We start from the raw sequence: 20,185 nt of genomic DNA, 5'->3' as shown, positions 1-20,185 counted from the left end.
GTGTTGCCTAGGCTGGTTTCCAACTCATGGCCTCAAGAGATCCTCCTGTCTTACAGCCTCCTGATTAGCTGGGATTGTAATCCCATGATTATTACATAAGCCACCATACCCATCCGTAATACTTTTAAAATAATAATATAATGATAATATGAGTGATAAATAACAGCTGTTGATTACTAAGTGCTAGCTCTGTGTGACATTTGCCATGCATTTCCTTATTTGATCTTTCTAGCAGACCTGGTAGGTAATTGAGGCTTAGAGAGAGGTTGTACAACTAATGTTAGAATGAGATTGGGATCCACCTGGTGTGACTCCAGAACTAGAGCTCTTAATCAATAACATCCTCTAAGAGACCTAAGGCAGGTGAAATGACCTTTTAAGTTTCTGTTTATCCTTGTCTTCAGTGGTTGCTGTTATCACACTATGGCCAGGAAAGATGCAAGTGTGTGCTCTGTAATAAATTCTTTCTGTTCTTCCATAGAAGACATCAGGGGTGAGGTCCACAAAGTTGTGCAAAGCAAATGTAAAGAAAGTAGTTACTTATAAAGAAATGTTTGTAATGACCTCAACTCATATGTTTGTTGAACTTCGTCTTAAGATGTAGAATTAGCACTTGTTTATTTTCATGCTTGCCATTTGAAACTGCTAGAGTTGGAGTCAAAGATCTTAAACTATTTGCTCAATAGCAAAGTCAAGAAATAATTGATTCAAGCAGATACTTTATATTTTCAAGCTCAATAACTTAATAAAATAAATTTGAACTCCTTCAGAAGTCCAGAAAAACATCATTATAATGCATTTGCTGAAAGACAAGAGTAACAGTAGTTCATAATTGGAATTTTTTTGAAAGCTGACTACCAGCTTTGCTGTTTCAGGGTATAAGAAACATTAAGGCACTTGACTTGGTATAGAATAATCTATCTACCTAGCTGTCTAACTTTAATTCATTATTAAAAGGAAATCAATGACTATATTATCTGACTCATACAAAGCTGTTACTTTGAAAAGTTAAAAATTAAGCTTATTATTTATTCTTTTTGAGTTTGCAAACTGTGTTTTATTCCTATTTTGTGTTTCTTTTTAATTAGTTCACAAATCTGGTACATACAGGCAGTTAAAACTGGTTATCACTTTGATAATCAGAAGCCTCTGGTATAACACAGTCTTCAAAAAAACATATTGGAAAACAGAGAGAATACACAGTAATAATCTCTTTGAAAGCAATCATTGCAAACATTCATGTTTCTAACAAAATATAACTTTACATATATATGTATTTATTGTTTATTATTAGCTTGTGCACAGAATACTGAAATCCACATGAAATTCAACATTTATTTTCGGTGAACATGTCAAACGTATAGCTTTAACTTTCACCAGCTCTTTTTGCTCCTACCTATTTTTAGGAAGCAATCTAAAGCCATCTCAAGTGGTCTGTCTTCTTGGAAACAGGAACAGTATATTGAAAGAGGATTGTGAGAAAAATATTTCTATTAAATTTTTTTTGAAAAACAACTTGATTAATGCATATTTTTAGTGGTAATCTATTGGCTGATTAGTAAACTTACTTAATTTTATTATAGTACTTATTATGTGGTCATTGACTTACCTTCTCATATATCATTTCAGGAACAACAATACCCCATCTTTTGAATAGTACGTCTAATAATCTGTATCTAAATTTTCAATCAGACATCAGTGTTTCTGCTGCAGGATTTCATCTTGAATACACAGGTAAAAATAATATCATGTGCCATTCAAAAAGGTTAAGAACAAGTTTATATTAATTAAAAATATTTTTGTTAATATGTATATATTATAGCAACTTTCTCAAAGAAAACATTGTCTTATTTTCTTAAAAGTTTGAAGTATTACTTCAGTTCAATTACAACATTATATGAATAAAGTTTTAATGGTTTCACAAGAATTTACAAGTTTTTTTTTGTTGTTGAGTAAGAATAATTAATGTAAAATCTACCCTCTCAACAAATGTTTAAGTGTGCAATATTGTATTAACTGTAAGTCCAATATTATGCAACAGATCTCTAAAGCTTACTCATTTTGCATGACTGAAACTTTATACCCATTGAACCACACCTCTTCATTTCCCCCTCTCCCTATCCCCTGACAACCACTGTTCTACTCCATTTTGGGTCTGACTATTTTAGATTTCCCATGGAAGTGGAATCATGAAATATTTATCCTCCTGTGATTGGTTTATTTTACTGTGTAATGTCTTCCAGGTTCATCTGGATGTCCTTTGGTCTGTATATCTGTTTTTATCCAGTACTACACTGTTTTGGTAACTGTATCTTTGTAATATATAATCAAGAAGTGCGACCCCAACACTTTTGTTCCTCTTGCTCCTGAATTCTTTGGCTGTTCAATATCTTTTGTGGTTCCATATGCATCTTAGTACTTTTTTTATTTTTGGAAAAACATGGCACAGATTTTGATAAGCATCAGGTTGAATCTGTAGGTTGCTTTGTGTAGTATGGACATTTTAACATTATTAAATATTCCAATCCATAAAATGGGATGTATTTCTATTTATTTGTGTCTTCTGTATCTTTTCTCAATCACTGTTTTGTAGCTTTTCGGGTTTTTTGGTTTTTGTTTGAGACGGAGTTTCACTCTTTTTGCCCAGGCTAGAATGGAATGGCGTGATCTTGGCTCACTGCAACCTCCGCCTCCTGAGTTCAAGTGATTCTTTTGCTTCAGCCTCCCAAGTAGCTGGGATTACTTGTGCCCGACACCACACCCAGCTAATTTTATATTTTTAGTAGAGACAGAGTTTCACCATGTTGGTCAGGCTGGTCTCAAACTCCTGACCTCAGGTGATCCACCCATCTCGGCCTCCCAAAGTTTTGGGATTACAGGCGTGAGCCACCACATCCCGCCTACTATTTTGTAGTTTTTAGAGTGCAATTCTTTCACCTCCTTGGTTAAGTTTATTCTAAAGTATTTTATTATTTTTCATGCTATTGTAAATGGTATTATTTCCTTAATTTCCTTTTGGGATAGTTTATTTTTAGTATATAGAAATGCAACTGATTCTTTGCATGTTAATTTTGTATCTTGCAACTTTACTGATTCATTTATTAGTTCTAACAGTTTTTTTAATGGAATCTCTTCAACATTACTGATACATAATAATTATTCATATTTCTGGGATACATGTGATGTTTTTGTACATGTATACAACGTGTAGTGATTAAATCGGGGTAATTGTATTATCATTCATAACCGCAATCATTTATCATTTATTTATGTTGGGAACATTTCAAATCTTTCTTCTCATTATTTTAGAGTATACAATAAATTACCATTAACTCTAGTCACCCTGCTTATCAAACATCAGAATTTATTATTTCTATCTAACTGTATTTTTGAACCCATTAACCAACCTCTCTTCATCCCTGCCTTCCAAGTCAGCCTCTGGTAACCATCATTCTACTCTCTACCTCCATGAGATCAACTTTTTTAGCTTCCACATATGCGTGAGAATATGCAATATCCATTTTCTATGCCTGGCTCATTTCACTTAACATAACATCCTCTAATTCCACTCATGTTGCTGCAAGTAACAGGATTTCAATTTTATGGATGAATATTACTCCATTGTCATGTATACCACATTTTCCTTATCCGTTCATCCATTGATGGACACAGGTTGATTCCATGTCTTCCCTATTGTGAATACAGCTGCAATAAACATGGGAGTGCAGGTATCTCTTTGATATACCGATTTTGTCTTTTGGATATACCCAGCAGTGGGATTGCTGGATCTTATATAGTTCTATTTTCTGTTTTTTTTTTTTTTTTTTTTTTTTTTGTGAAACCTCCATACTATTGTTTATAATGCCTTGACTAATTTACATTCCCACCAACAATGTATAAGAGTTCCCTTTTCTCCACATTTTTTGTGTGTGTGTTTGATAATATCCACTTTAACTGGGACAAGATGACACCTCAGTGTGGTCCATGGAGTCTTCATGTTGTTCCGCATTTAGGATTTTATCACCTGCAGACAGGGACAATTTTAATTCTTCCTTTTTGACTTGGATGCCTTTTATTTCTATTTCTTGCCTAATTCCTCTGGCTGGGACTTCCGGTAGTATTTTGATTAGAAGTGGAGAGAGTGGATATCCTTACCTTGTTCCTGATTATAAAGAAAAAGCTTTTTGTTTTTTACCATTGAGTATGATGTTAGTTATGGGCTTTTCATATATGGTCTTTATTATGTTGAGGTAAATTTCTTATACACCTAGTTTTTTGAGAGTTTTTAATAATGTAATGGTGTCAAATACATTTAAATACTTTTTTTGCATTCATTGATACAATAATGTGCATTGTATTCTTCACTCTGTTAATGTAATATGTCACATTTATTATTTCTATACATTTGGCCATTGTTGCATCCCAGGAATAAATTCCTCTTAGTCGTGGTATATGATTTTTTTAAACATGCCACTAGATTTGGCTTACTATCATGTTGTTGAGGATTTTTGCATCCATGTTCAAAAGGGATATTGGCTTATACTTTTCTTTTCTTGTGGTGTCTTTGGCTTTGGTATCATGGCAGGGCTGACTGCAATAAACAAGTTTGGACATATTTTCCCCTCTTCAATTTTTTTGAAGAGTTTGAGAAGGATTGATGTTAATTCTTTAAGTGTAAGGTAGAATTCACCAGTGTAGCCATCTGGTGCTGTGCCTTTCTTTGTTGGGAGGATTTTGTTAACTGATTCAATCTTTTTACTAGTTACGGGTCCATGTAGATTTTATGTTTCCTTAAAATTTAGTCTTGGTAACTTTTATATTTCTAGGAATTTTTTCATTTTTCTGGGTTATTCAATTTTTTGGTGTGTAATTGTTCATAGTAGTCTCTTAGTCTTTTAATTTCTGTGGCATCAATTGTAATGCCTACTTTTTTATTATAAGTGTTTTTAAATTGCGAAAAAGGAACTAGATGCTGTAGAAATTTTAAAACTGGAATTAAAGTGGCTACTCTTGACATAGAAAATGTACATTCATCTCCCAAATTCCTGCAAAACTTTTCATCATAAAAATAGATTAGTTCCCCTATTAAACACCTATATGAAACATTGTGTCATTTCACACATAAAATTATCACAAATGTAATTAGGTGAGTGTTTGGGTAACTGTAGTTTTTCTGACTCTTTACTTAAAATGCAAGCTCCAGTAGACAAAAATCTTTCAGAGCACTTTACCATGTCCTTTTAGAGTGTTTTCGTGTCTTTAACACTGAGTATAGATCCAGAAACTTACCGAACATTTAAAATATACTTGTTGAATGAGTAAATGAATGAATGGACATAGCACCTAGCGGTAGAAGATAATGAACATATAATGCTGGTATATATATCATTAACATTAGTATACCTACACTGATGCTGGTGTCCATAATGGGGTTTAGAACCTAGGTGTGCATATGTTTTGTAATTGTGCTGGCTTCTGCTTCCTGGAGGTATCCCACTGAGTATTAGCTCCTCAACATCACCTCATTCAGGCCACTTAGTTCCTCACTGAAACACCATTACCTAAACTGGAAGTTTTGATTGACGTGAAACTCTCAGTGGGAGCAAACAGCAGCTGCAATTGATAAGCATGTGCTAAGTAAATATAGTTAATTAATTTTTTACATGTTTTAGTTTTATAATGAAGTTTACTTTTCAGTTATTGCTAACTTCAGATACAATAAATGTATTACTGTAATGCAAATACATGTCAAATCCATAAAACAAAATTTATTCATTCATTCTTTGTTCAACCAGCAAATATTTTGAACACCTACCATATGTCAGGCAGTATGCTCGACATAGAAAATGTGAAGATAGACATGGCACAGTATCTTTCTTTGAAGAGTCTAGTAGAAGATTCAGAAAGATAAAGCAATATTACAGTGCTTTGAATACAGTAATAGATGTATTTGTGGTAGATCACCCAAAAGCAATAAGTAATCAACTCCATTTAGGAAATTCAGGGAATATTTCAAACAGGAGGTGACACTTGGGGTGAGTGTTAAAAAATAAGTAGGAGTGTTACATTAAGCAGGAAGGGGTGGATAGATTCAGCAGAGGAAACTTCATGTTCAGACAGAGCTATGAAATATGCCACATTAGGGAAAATTCAAACTATTTCAGTAGGGTTGGTACATAAGATTTGAGGGTGTGGCAGTAACTAAGGCTGCTTATATAGGCATGACTACTCCTGAAAGGTATAGGATGTCGTAATGAGAAATTTGACTTTGTTATAGGTGCCGCAGGTCAAAAGCAGCATATGTTTTGATAGTTATTCATAATACAGACCATTAAATTATCATAAATCACAAGTAAATTGATGAAACTTTAAAAAGACTCTTGTGTACAACTTTTACATTTCTAAAATATATTGCTGAATGCAAAAATCCTTTATTTGTGTAAGATAATATATGATCATTAATATTTAACAAGATGATATAGTTATATATAATATTTTTTAAGCTGTTCTTTTGGTTAGAATTCTTATTTTTAATAAATGAGATAAATTGAGCTATATCCTAATTAACACATAATAGGTGCTAATAATACATAGTATCTTGCCTTTTAGAACAGAGAATTGCAAGTTTGACTGCTCTTCCTAAGGGAAATCAACAACTAGTCACATTAAATTTCACAATTTTAGGTCTTGGAAACCAACATCTTTGACAGGAAAGACATACTAGTTATAATTTAAGCATTTAAAATCATGATCTTTAATGTAGAAAGTAACGTTGAGTGCCTATGTGAAGGACACTCTGCTTAGAACTGTAGAGGAATTGGGAGATGAATGAGACAAATCTCTTTTCTAATTGAGTGAAAACTTTATTACATGGGATATGTTTTTCCCTGTACTGTATTTGTGACTGTTTACCCAATTAAGTTACAACTTATTTCTATAAAACGAGCAATCCAAGAAAGCCACTGTGCTCTAAATTAATTATCTGAATCAAACTAAAAAATGTAAGAAAGAATTTACTATTGGTAATGAATGAGCATAAGAACAAATGATGCATTGGTGTGTTTTATGTGCAGTTGCTTTAAATGATAACACTACCAACTCTCCTAATGGTCCGGAGGCTATTCAAAGTGAATGGCGTTTAATCTGTTAGTTTGAATTCACATAATCTAAATGTTCTCAAAGTGATGCTTTGGGTTCAAAATGATCCCTAGACACATCTTAAGAGTCGTTAGCTATCTAGATTCTTCACCTAAGAGAAAAATAAACAAACAAAACATAGAGCAGGATATTTATGCAATCTGTGAAATGTGTTAACTGTATTTTTCAAAAACCACAAAGTGGTAACCTATTAGAAGACTATATTATAATCAGCAACTTTTTAAAGCATTGTGTTGATAGGCCTTAACTAAGACATCAAAGCATTTGCTGAATGCTTCCTTTTAATTGGAACATTATTATTTGAAAACTTCCTGAATTAAAGTAAATATAATTAAAAATACCAGCACTACAAAAAGCCTTTAAAGATACAGAAAAATAATAATTTTATCAAATCATAATTTAGCAGAAGTTAACTCTCCATGTAGACAAAGACCTTCCTTTTTTGAAGAAATTTAATAAATACTTTACTAAATGGTACACTTGACTACATTGGTCACAAAAAAATACTACAGTTGCAGGTGCTATTTTTAAACAAAGTCAGTCGCCCTAAATTAAAATTATAATTATAAATAGAAAACTGAAAGGATACAGATAAATAGATGTGAAAAAGAGAGTTACAGGATATGGAAAAAGAGAGGTAATAGGGGAGAGGGACTGATAAAGAGAGATGAGAAAAAGATACGTTTTGTTGACAGTGGGGAAATCTGTGCCAAAGGATAACTAACATTCTTTTAATCAATTTTTAAAATTTTATAATATGCTTCTTGTTTGCAAATCTATTGTCTAATCAGTAAGGACATTAACATAATATTTGCTAAGTATTGAGTTTAAATTCAGGAGAATAGTGGAAGATCGAACAAGAAAATTTAAAGACTAAGTATTGCTTTACAGAATTAAAGATACTAATAAATTCTGCCCTGGTCTTTAAGGACAAATGTATAAAACAAGCCATGGCAGCATTTTTGGCTGCATTGTTAAGAACAGATTGAATAACAGTTAAAATGTGTTTGGTGGATCAAGTGCTACATAGAGCAGCTGTGGTTTAGAACAATATCCAGCAGGGCAATCAGAAAGGCTGACTATTCACTCAGTTGCACACTGGAGACTATTACTCCCAGAAACTCCAGAGAATACAGTGCCCTCTACGCAAGCACCATCAATTCCCCCCCAAATAATCTATTTTGCTGATGAAAAGGGCATCTTAATTTCTGTCAAGTTTCAAAAAATGTAGGCTTCTCTTAGTAGAGAAACATCTATTTTGTGATAATTCAAGAATCTGTTCATTTGTGAAGGCAGATTTTAATAACTAGGTCTAGAAATTTTGAAGAACTCCTTATGTATTTTGAGGCGTCTCAAAATACTGATTGAGATGTACAGCCTCTGGAGGAGAAAACTGTGTTTTTTAATGCATGTAAATAAGGACTAAATGGATTTTTTTTTAAAAAAAACATAATTTTAGGTACTTGAGATAAGCAAAATACTTAAACAACTGGGTACTGGGAAAAAATGATATTGCGTGTGAGTGATGTGTGTGTGTAAACGGGGCGGGCATATTAACTTTTTTCTATCAAGGAGACACCTATGTCACTGCACATCTTTGGGTATTTCATTTGTGACAGTCGCTAAGATAAAAGTTCTGCCCACTGGGTAACATAAGGGAAGAATCACAATGGGGAAATCACAGTCTATAATCACACTATGAATACCAGCAACAGATGCAGAACACTTTAAGTTTTTCTATAAAAAAAGATAGTGTTTATTTTTTTCATCCAAGAAAGTAGACTCTTACTATATTCCTAAAGGAGTATTTTAAATAGTGAAGGTTTCGGGAAACATGGCAGGTGTTCTTTCTTAGTAAGTGGAAATTTGGCTGAGATTCCTCCCAGCAAGTGAGTGTTTTTGCCATCTGATTTTTCTACTCGTGAGGTTTTCAGAAAAAAAAAAAAATATATATATATATATATTTTCTGGTGGCAGAGTTACCACACAGATATGCCCTGCTTTTTATTTACTTAAAAGGTAAATGCTGGCTGATAGGCTGATTTATTTTTATTTATTTATTTATTTATTTATCTTTTTTTTTCTATTTTTGGAGACATAGTCTCGCTCTGTCGCCCAGGCTGGAGTGCAATGGCACTATCTCGGCTCACTGCAAGCTCCGCCTCTCAGGGTCAAGCAATTCTCCTGCCTCAGCCTCCCGAATAGCTGGGACTACATGTCACACTGCCATGCCCAGCTAATTTTTTGTATTTTACTGGAGACAGGGTTTCACCACGTTGCCCACTCTGGTCTCGAACTCCTGTGCTCAGGCAATCCGCCCTCCTCGGCTTCCCAAAGTGCTAAGATTACAGGCATGAGCCACTGCGCCCAGCCAGATAGGCTGATTTCTATCATTATAGTTATCTTTTCCTTCTTGAACCTGAGATAATGGCATTTTAACTTTAGAATGCCTGATCTTTAATATTACTATTATCACTATCATTTATATCAGACAAACCTATTGTTCCTTCCACTCAACCCTTTCTGCACCTTGGTCTTATTAATATTTCCAGATATTTGGTCATTTCATAACATTACCTTCCTATCTACTAAATAAAGGCAACATTCTTTAGCCTCTTATTCCAACACTGATTTCTTAATGTTTCATTTTTCACACATGAATTTTGTAATATTCCCCCACTTAATCAAATTAAGCATTTGTTTTTAGATGTAACATGCCTTTCCTCTCTCTACTCCTTTCATGATTCATTTCCTCCACTTGACATGCTCTACTCCTCTTCTTTTTTCTAGCTATAAGACTCTTAACTCTGAATTGTGTGTGTGTGCATATGTGTGTGTGTACGGATTATTTTTATTTGTGAACTTTTTATTCAACTCCATCAGTGTTCATGTTTTTTGTTTTAGCCTGCGTTTGTTTTTGTATTTTGTTATCAGGTAGTCCTCATTCTTCCTTTCTTCCACCTTGTTCACTGCAGATTAATTTGTCTTTGGGACTGTCATTTGTGAGTGTGTGTGTATTTTTTTTTTTTTTTGAGACGGAGTCTCACTCTGTCGCCCAGGCTGGAGTGCATTGGTGCATGATCTCAGCTCACTGCAACCACCACCTCCCGGGTTCAAGTGATTCTCCTGCCTCAGCCTCCTGAGTAGCTGGGATTACAGGCATGCGCCGCCATGTCCGGCTAATTTTTGTATTTTTAGTAGAGACACGGTTTCACCATGTTGGTCAGGCTGGTCTCAAACTCCTGACCTCATAATACTCCCGCCTCGGCCTCCCAAAGTCCTGGGATTACAGGTGTGACCCACCGTGCCCAGCCTTTGTCATTTGTTTTTATCTTACACATCACAGATGTAGTAAGAGAGAAAACATAATTCCTATTTTACTTAAGACTGGGGGCTGGAAGTCAGGTTAGCAAGGAGCTGGGGGAGACATTTAGGAGGGAGTGTAATTCCTGGAGTGTAGGGGATGCCGCAGTGCTTGGTGCGACAAGCTCCTTGTGCCACTCCCCAGTACTCATTGGTTCTCAGGACCTTATGGGCTGCTTCTCATGAAACACCTGCACATAAGTATTGCCAAAGGCTGAGGAGCTGTTTGAGATGTCGTAGCCTGTATGGGAATTGTTTCAAAGGAAATCAATGATGTCTGCATTCTAACAATATTTTAAGGAGAAAAAGAGAAGGAGACCAGCAAGGAGTCTTGCTTCAGATGAGCAGTATATGCGCAGCCATTTCTCTGCCCAGCAGCGTGTGCCCCATATCCATGTGGGCTAGGCCCTCACCTCTGCTCACTTCCTCCCATGGGCTGGAGAACAGCAGTGAGATCCCCAGTAGGAGGCCAGGGGAAATCTGGGCAGCTGCATGTTTTCTGAGCATCTTCTCCATCCTTGCTCCTTTTCTACCCTAAATTTTAACTTCATTGATCAAATCAACCAAGCCCAGAAGTGGTCTCTTCCTTCTCTGAATTCTGGTATCATTTCCTTTTTACCTGTCTCAATACCTATATCCTCATTCATTCAACAAATATTTACTGAACTCTGTGTGTCAGGCATTGTTCCCATTAGCCAACCAAAGAGGCAATATACTTTTGCCCCCTTGGATTTTACATTCTATCAGGTGAAGACAGATAAAAGGTGAAAATATAATAAAGGAGTAATCTACATAACATTTTAGAAAATGATGTGTCATAGGAAAAAAATAGATGGAGAGTTGAGGGATCAGGAGTGCTAGGGATAAAAAGAGGGATGTTATGGTGGTCAGGGCAGACCTTATGGAGACTGTGACATTTGAGCAAGTAGTGGAAGGTGGTGCAGGAATAAGTCTTACTGGTAAGTGAAGATATTGTTTTAGGGAACAGCTAGAGCAAATACCACAAAACAGAAGTATGAAGAACAAAAAAGTGAGGTAGTAGCAAGTTAAATGAGAGAGGAAAAGTAAGTGGGGCTTATAAGCCATTGTAAGGACTTTATTTTTCCTCTAATTGAAATGGAAATCATTAGGGAGATTTGAGCAGAGGAATGACATGCTCTGATTTACAAGGTATTACCATGTTCTGCAGTTCTAATGCTTGGGTAATAATTGTAATTAGCATTCTTGAATTATCTCTCTGCGTGAATATTAAACTACTTTTGGGTAGTGTGTTGCGCATTCTTTATTTCCAATAAGACACAAGATAATGTGTTGCTGTTTTTATGTCCTCAATGAATATTTGCTGGAAAAGTGAAAAACAAAACAAAACAATAATTATGTTTATCTGAGGAAGATGATCACTTTGTATGACTATGGACTATGTCTTGGCTATTATCCCTCAGTACCCAAATACCTGACTACTACTACTACTACTACTTCTTCTTCTTCTTCTTACAATAGCAGATTGTGATTTATTTATTTATTTTTCATTTATTTTTAGTTTTTCTTTTACTTTAAGTTCTGGGATACATGTGAAGAACGTGCAGGTTTGTTACATAAGCATACATGTGCTATGGTGGTTTACTGCACCTATCAACCTGTAATCTAGGTTTTAAGCCCTGCATGCATTAGGTATTTGTCCTAATGCTCTCCCTCCCCTTGTACCCCAACTCCCAACAGGCCCTGGTATGTGATGTTCCCCTCCCTGTGTCCATGTGTTCTCATTGTTCAGCTCCCACTTATGAGTGAGAACATGTGGTGTTTTGTTTTCTGTTCCTGTGTTAGTTTGCTGAGGATGATGGTTTCCAGCTTCATCCATGTCCCTGCAAAGGACATGAACTCATTCTTTTTTATGACTACATAGTATTCCATGGTGTATATGTGTTACATTTTCTTTATCCAGTTTATTATTGATGGTCACCAAATACCTGACTTCTAACAAGCTAGTTGCACCAAATGTGCTACTTTGTAATATGTTCTTTTGTTAATTGCTTATTAAAGAAGGGGAACTGAATTTCAAAAATTATATTTTTTTAGAGGAAGAAAAATCTTGCTTTTGGGTTTTTGTAAATTTTTTATTCTTTCCAAGCATTAAACAAATCTAAAAGTTTATATTTTTAAATAAACTTTTCTATATAGCTGAGTTAAATGCTTTCATATATTTTCCTTTTAAAATAATAAAAGCAAAGAAAACTATTTAATAATATGATAAGAACCAATATTTGAGGCTCACATTGGCTTGTCTATGACTACTTTCAAAGTGTGGTAGATTCACATTGTAAATAGCCATTTGTATCAGAGTATTATGAACTGTAAGCATTTGAATGACTGCTTAGATTCTTCAATACTAGCTAATAATACCTCCACTGTCATTATGATAATTATAATAATGAAAGTTATACAACACTATGCTATTATCATTATATGTTTAAAAAGCTAACATTTTCAAGTACTCAGTATATGTCAAGCATGTTGCTAAATGTTTTATAGAGGTATTTTCGTTTAATTTTTTAAAATTACCATGAGGCAGATACATTTTTAACCCCATTTTACAAATGGAAAACTATAGAAAATAATCTCAGAGCTTAGGTACTTTAAGTTAGTAAGTAGTAGAGTAGACCTCAGATAATTTTATTCCAAAACAATTAGTCCTAACCACTGTATTATATCCCTACTTATAACCTCCTCTCATAGTTTTTCATCTTCATGTTGCTTTTCAAATCTGAGAACAAACCCATTCATTTATTCATCAAGTATTTACTGAGTACTTGTTAAATGCAAGGTACATTTTCTAGGTGTAGGTGCTGCAAATTTGTGTAACATCTAGCCCTAAAATATTTTTAGACTAATTAAGAGTAAGGACATGCAAACAAGTATAGTAATTGCAAAATGGTGTAAGCACTATTAATATGTTTATGTAAGTCAGTACTTCTCAGATAATTGTGCATTGCAATCATCTTGAAGTCTTTTAGAAATTCCAGATGACAAGGCTACCAACCCAGAATGTCAAGTCAGTTTATCTGAGATTCACTCAAGTATTTGCATTTTTACCAAGGTCCCAAGGTGACTCTCACAATGGCCAAAGTATGAAAATATCTTGTATAATTTAGGTGATGAACAGAGAAGGTGGAGATCATATGTATTAGGGGTTACTGGTGGTAGAGTCAGGAAAAACCTCATCAAAAGTCAAAAGAATTCATTCTGGCAAATAAGAATTTAAAGTTAGATATGAAAATGGCTTGGCATTTGAAGGGACCTACTGGAATGCAGATAGATATGAGAGCATTTACTCTGGAGTCAGACTCAGGTTTCTATCTTGACACTGCCATTTGATGGCCATGTGACACTCAGAAAATGTTTGAGGTTCCCTAAAAACCAAGTTATCTCACCCATAATACATAGTTCTAATTTGAAAGATTGCTTTATAATTAAATAAATAAAGTGCTTATTGCAGTGCCAGGCATATAGTAAACCCTTAATAAATGCTACCCGTTATAGCTGATGAGATAAACCCACATAGCTGGAGTAGTCAAGTGGTATAGATTTAAAATGTGGCATAGGCTTTTTTCTTGGAGAAAGAGTAGCCTCATTGAAGGACTTGGATTTTTAGAGTAACATAAGTTTTGAATTTTAAAGAGGCCTTTTTATTTTGGAAAGTGAAGTATGCATTATATGGTGAGAATAAGCCCAAGGAAAGAAATTTAAGAGGCGGCTGTTGCATTGGTTCACAAGGGAAACTGTGAAGGCAGTAGTTGTGGTTGTGTAGATGAAATGGCAGCAGATTCAAGAGATATTTATAAGATATAATTGAAAAGCTTTATGGCCAGTTAGATGTTGGGGATGACAGAGAAAAAGGAGTAGAGGATGATTCTCAGGCTTCTGGTCTTCTGTTTTGTTTTTCACTTTAGATAATATCACTTCTTACATGATAACAGTTTTACTTTAATTAATTGGAGAGCTGGCCTTTCAACTCCCTAGACTTTTTTGTTTTCAGCATCTAGGTATTGATTTAATTATATCAAGGTCATCATAAGTGCTTTTATTTACCTGTAGTAATTGGATCTCATGTGTTTCAGTGGAATCTAGGAACCAAAAGTATTTTCTAATTTCTAATGATAATGACAATATAGATGTATTCTTCAAAGAGTGAAACTTGTATGGAAGGTGAATATGGTGCTACTTGTAAAGTAAGAAAAAATTGTAATGTGATAGCACATTTATTATATACATATATTTTAAATATTTATAGTCATGCTGCTCAAACTATACTATTTTGGAGGTTATAGATATTCCACAAATAAATTGAATTGGTGCAGTTTTTCTAAGTTACAGACATACAAAGCAAGGTAATAAATATGAAGGGACTACAAAAGGTTTAGAGAAAAATTGAATTATAGAAAAATTGAATTATAGAAAAATTGAATTTATATAAGAAAAGAATTAAAAATGGAATTAAAATATAAATTTAAAAATATGAACTCTATTTCTCAACAAAGCTCTATCAAGTTCAAGACACTTTTGTAAGCAATGATTCCAGCCATTTTGTCCATTTCTAAGGAGGGTCCTGGGAATTTAACCATGTCAATGCCATCTTTTTTACATTATTAACTGAAGAAAAATGAGTGCCCTGTAAAGAGTTTTTTAAGATTACAAAATAAAGGAAGTCAAAAGGAGCCAAATCAGGACTATAAGGTGAATGCCTGGCTGGGTGTGGTGGCTCACACCTGTAATCCCAGCACTTTGGGAGGCCAAGGCGGGCAAATCACCTGAGGTCAGGAGGTTGAGACAAACCTGGCCAACATGGTGAAACCCCATCTCTACTAAAAATACAAAAATCAGCCAGGCGTACTGGCATGCACTTGTACTTGTAATCCCAACTACTCAGGAGGCTAAGGCAAGAGAATCCCTTGAACCCGGGAGGCAGAGATTGCAGTGCACTGAGATTGTGCCATTGCACTCCAGCCTGGGTGACAAGAGCAAAACTCCATCTCAAAACAAAACAAAACAAAAAACCATGAATGCCTAATGATTTCCCACTGAAACTTTCAAAATTACCCTTGTTTGATGAGAGGAATGAGCAGGAGCATTGTTGCGGTAGAAAGGAATCTCTGGTGATGCTTTCCTGCAAAAGCTTTGGTTAACTGTCTCAAAACCCTCTCATAATAAGCAGTATTTTCCTTGGTTTCTCCAGAAAGTCAACCAGCAGAATGCCTTAAACTTCCCAAAAAAACTGTTGCCATGACCTTTGCTCTTGACCAGTCTGTTTTTGCTTTGACTGAACCACTTCACCTTTTGGTAGCCATTGCTTTGGTTTTGCTTTGTCTTCAGGATTGTACTGGTAAAGCCATGTTTCATCTCCTGTTATAGTTCTTCAAAGAAATGCTTCAGGGTCTTGATCCTACTTGTTTAAAATTTCCATTGAAATTGAAAGCTTTGTTCTCGTCTGCAGCTGATCTGGGCACAAATTTTTGGCATCCCTTGAGTGGAATTGTGTAAGCTGAATCAGTTGAGATGTCTAGGCAATTAGCTATTGTTTCTTCTGTTAAACATTGATCCTCTTCAATTAGAGCACAAACGAGATGATTTTTTTCCTCACAAATTGATATGAATGGTCTGCTTTTGCAGGCTTCATCTTCTTCTCTCATTCCTTCTTAAAATGAGTTATCCATTTGTAAACTACTCATGTTTGGGTGCATTCTTCCCATACACTTTTTGTAAAGCATCAGTGAATTTCGCCATTCTTCCACTCAAACCTTACCATAAATTTGATGTTTGTTCTTCATGTAATTTTTGCAGAATTCATGTTGCTCTGATAGGGGAATTTTTTCAAACTAGTATCTTATCCTTCTTGGTGCCTGAAAGTAGATTCTATTCAAACATGTTATAAGAAGATGGTAGAAGTCCGTTTGGTAAAAAAAAAAAAAAAAAAAGGAAATCTATGCATAATTTTTTTCATAATATGCATTTTTACAAACTTTTTGAAGTCTGCTTGTATAAATTTCACAATTTGTGTCTTCACCCTAATTGTTTTTTCTTAAACTTTGATGTCTTCTACTGATTTTGTGCTAACAAAAATTACCTAACATATAAATAAGTTTCAAATATTAATGGAAAGATTGAGAAAAAGAGCCAATTTTGCTTTCTGTTAATAACAAAGGGGGTTGAATATTGAAGAGGAAGGAGGCAGGCAGAATTCAAGAAAATATATTTGCTTGGCAACTTTGGGAGACATAGGAAAATTGAGGCAAACATACCAGATATTGGTGGACACATTTCTCTCTATTCATTAGAGAGAAGTTTAAACATTATTTAGTGGAGTCGATTACTATTTTGGTATTTTATGATATAGGTTATCATAAGTCCAAATAAAGCTACATCATTACTTGTATTAGGAACGTATGTTGGTTACATAGTCTTGTGAACAGATGTAGCTGTGCTGAATTCGCAGAATTTACCCCAAATTTTTCTCACATGAAGTATTCAAGTTTTCTTTTTCCTGATCCACATTAGCACTGGAATATGGGAATCAATTCTTAAACTGACAATTTTTGCTTTCTGGTGTGTTTGTTTTTTCAAATATATTTGCTCCTGTTAGTAATTTTATATCATGCATAATCATTTTTATTGCTAGGGAAAATGATCCTAGCTCATGGAATGTCATTAAATATATTGATTGTTGGTAGGCTTCCACTAAGAGAACTTGTACTTTCCAGTTGCCCTGCCACTTGGATTTTAGTGAAGCCTCAGCATTAATAGTCTTGGATTAGACTCTGCCTGATTGTAATATGAATATGTCCTTTCCATCTCATTTCTTTAAATTTGTAGAGACACACATTAAAATCTCACTAATGGCAAATCCTAGAGGGACCTTGCAGCATCTGTAAATCAATGAGCAGAGTTCCATTTTGAACTTATAAAATATACATATTTTTAAAAGAGAAGACTGCTTGAAGTAATGGTAGTTTCAAGGTCCTTTGAAGATCTTTAGAGGCCTTCAGAAATCTCAGGACATGGTCCCTGAGGAAGGCAAAGGTACATGTTACCATAATGAATAGATTTTCTCTTCCCCTACACCTGAGAGCACTCATGATTATAATTTTCAGTAAAATCCTAGGAAACATTGGAATGTCTGAAAGCATCTTTCTACCCCTTGCAGTAGTTGTAAAAAGCATAAAATTAGTCTCAAAATAATGAATGCCCAGAAATGTATCCATTTGACTCTATCTTATACATAGCAAAAGATTCGATTCAGCACAACTGTTATTATTTTTGCTGCTTCCCATCCTCGAGCAATATGCTTAAGAGATAATGCATTAGGTCTTAATGAGTTTACTTTTATAATCACTAAAAATGGTCTTCTCCCTTGAGCTAATTATATAATTGATTATTTGGGGAAATCAGGGATTTTAAGATTAATTGTATTTTTACTTACACTAATTTTCTTGTTTTAACTAGCTTATGCGCATCAACATTCATAAATATAATAAATATTAATTGTAGAAATACCTCCTGCCCAAATTAAATTATTAGTATTTGTCGTTTCTAATTTCAATTGCCATTAACTCAGAATACATTGCATGCAAATAAGTGTAACTGATCTTTATAAACACACTGCACTTCTTAACCCTATAAAGCCCTTACAGATTTATCACAGTTTGCTTCCTTTTATTTCGATCATATTTTATTTCCTGATTATCTCATTGATTTTTCACCCCTTTGTGATGATGACTTAGAGATAGTTTTAGCCTAACCTAGGTTTCTGAATTTTGTAAACATTGTGTTTTTGTCTTCATACATTTCTCTAGTTATATCATGAGCTAGGGACACTGGTCCTGGTACCCAGGGTTTTCTTGCAGTGAAGGTAATAATCTTTTAGCTGCATATAGAAGAAGCTTCTTATGTTGAGTCAGTTGAAAGACTCAGGATGCTTAAATTTGTGGTGCTTTATATAAATATTTATATATTTTTTATATTAATAGTACTAGAGCACACATGTGAAATCTCTTGAACTTAGAAATATACCCTTCGTGACAAGAAGAAAAGTATACTTTAAGAGTTATTTATCTAAAATACAAATGGACATCCTTGCTTCAGTGCCTAAAACACTTCAACAGTAGTTAACATTTGTTAGGCATTTCCAATATTCCTGGCACTACTCTAAGTATTATGCATGCACTTCTTTAAGTATCACAATATGACTATGAAGTCACTATTTACTCATCCCATTTTATAGGTGAGGAAACTGAGGCATAGAAAACATCTCAGACTTTAAAACAAACCAACCAGCATGCAACTAGAGGAGCCAGGATGCGCACAAAAGGTTATGGTCTTAACTCTGAATTTTCCCTGCATTAAACACAGAAAGTTCAAATACCTGTATTGGTTAAGACTTCAAGACTGTTCATAGTCTATATTCTGCCTTCCATTTCAGCTTCATTTCTTGCTGCCTTCCACAGAACACTGCAATGTGTTTTTGAGAAAAACACTTCCCTCCTTTCCAAAAAAGAAAGAAAAATCTCTAAGAACTCCATTCGTTTAATATGTTACTTTCTGTGTCAGAACATCGTACACAACTACCCCCTCAGGATAATGAATTGGTAAAATATATAATTTGTCAGTACTCATATAGGTTACTTCTATGGAACAATTATCTAATTAAACAAAGGATGACCTTCATTTATTGCGATTGTTCCACCACACTCTAATCATCTGTCAAATCAACCTCCTCTCCTGTTCCGTCAAGAGTCTCTTTAGAGCATCGTTGCTTATGTTGCTGATTGATCTCTGCATTTCTGGAATGTAACATGATACAGAGCACGCAATAGGTGCTCACCAACAGCTTATTGAATGAATGAATAATACCTACATGTCGTGATTTTATTTAACTTTTTGTTCATTTAACTTAGTATTATTCTATAGGCTAAAATTTGATAAGTAGTGTGTATTACTGAGTATTCATTTACTTACACAGAGTAATTCTAAGTTAAATATCAGTTACAGTAAGCATAGGTAAAGTAAATAAAGTATTAAGGATCAAGGTAAATGTTAATGTAGCCTGTGCTGCATGTTCCCAAAGCATTGCTGCCCATCAGTGATCATAGTCAGAATTATTGCTTCCAAAAAAGTTTATCCACAAACATTCATCAAGTTACTTGTTACATGATTAGGTATTTGACAAAATATTTGTTTAGTAGATTAATCAATTGATTCTGAGGTACATTATGCCAGAAAAATATCTGCATGTTTACCAAAGCAGTTTTCTACAAGTCTTCAAACTATTAATAGTACACCAACTCATATTGGATTCACCCTTTGATTACCACAAGTGTCTACATTATTATTGAACTCTGATCTTTATAATGATAGATGTGGAATGTCAAATGATAATTTTGGTATATCTTTTTAAAACCCTTAAAGGTAGTATCAACATAAACATAATAGTTGTCTTGTATCCACAATTTAGAGGAAAGTTGAAAATCAAAGACGTGCAACATATTTAGAATAAAAAGATCTTTACTATCACTAAATACCACCTTTAGTGCAAAGACACATGATTTAACATTTGTTTCTTTCTCACATAAATGCAAAACCAATATTTTTGGTCTGCATTTTCAATAAATTGATA

At 34.3% G+C, this 20,185-nt stretch overlaps 1 protein-coding gene across 1 annotated transcript in view; it reads left to right on the top strand.

The window, feature by feature from the left end:
* Positions 1-20,185, top strand: part of CSMD3 (CUB and Sushi multiple domains 3) — a 1,221,229-nt gene that overhangs the window by 1,060,461 nt on the left and 140,583 nt on the right. The window contains exon 38 of the mRNA XM_054498903.2: positions 1,630-1,734. Coding sequence (XP_054354878.2) covers positions 1,630-1,734 — 105 coding nt within the window. The remainder of the gene's footprint in view (positions 1-1,629; positions 1,735-20,185) is intronic.

Source organism: Pongo pygmaeus, chromosome 7 (genome assembly GCF_028885625.2).
Source record: "Pongo pygmaeus isolate AG05252 chromosome 7, NHGRI_mPonPyg2-v2.0_pri, whole genome shotgun sequence".
Taxonomy (NCBI): Eukaryota; Metazoa; Chordata; class Mammalia; order Primates; family Hominidae; genus Pongo; species Pongo pygmaeus.
The sequence above is the reverse complement of the archived record's forward strand: the minus strand, read 5'-3'. Positions and strand labels throughout refer to the sequence as shown.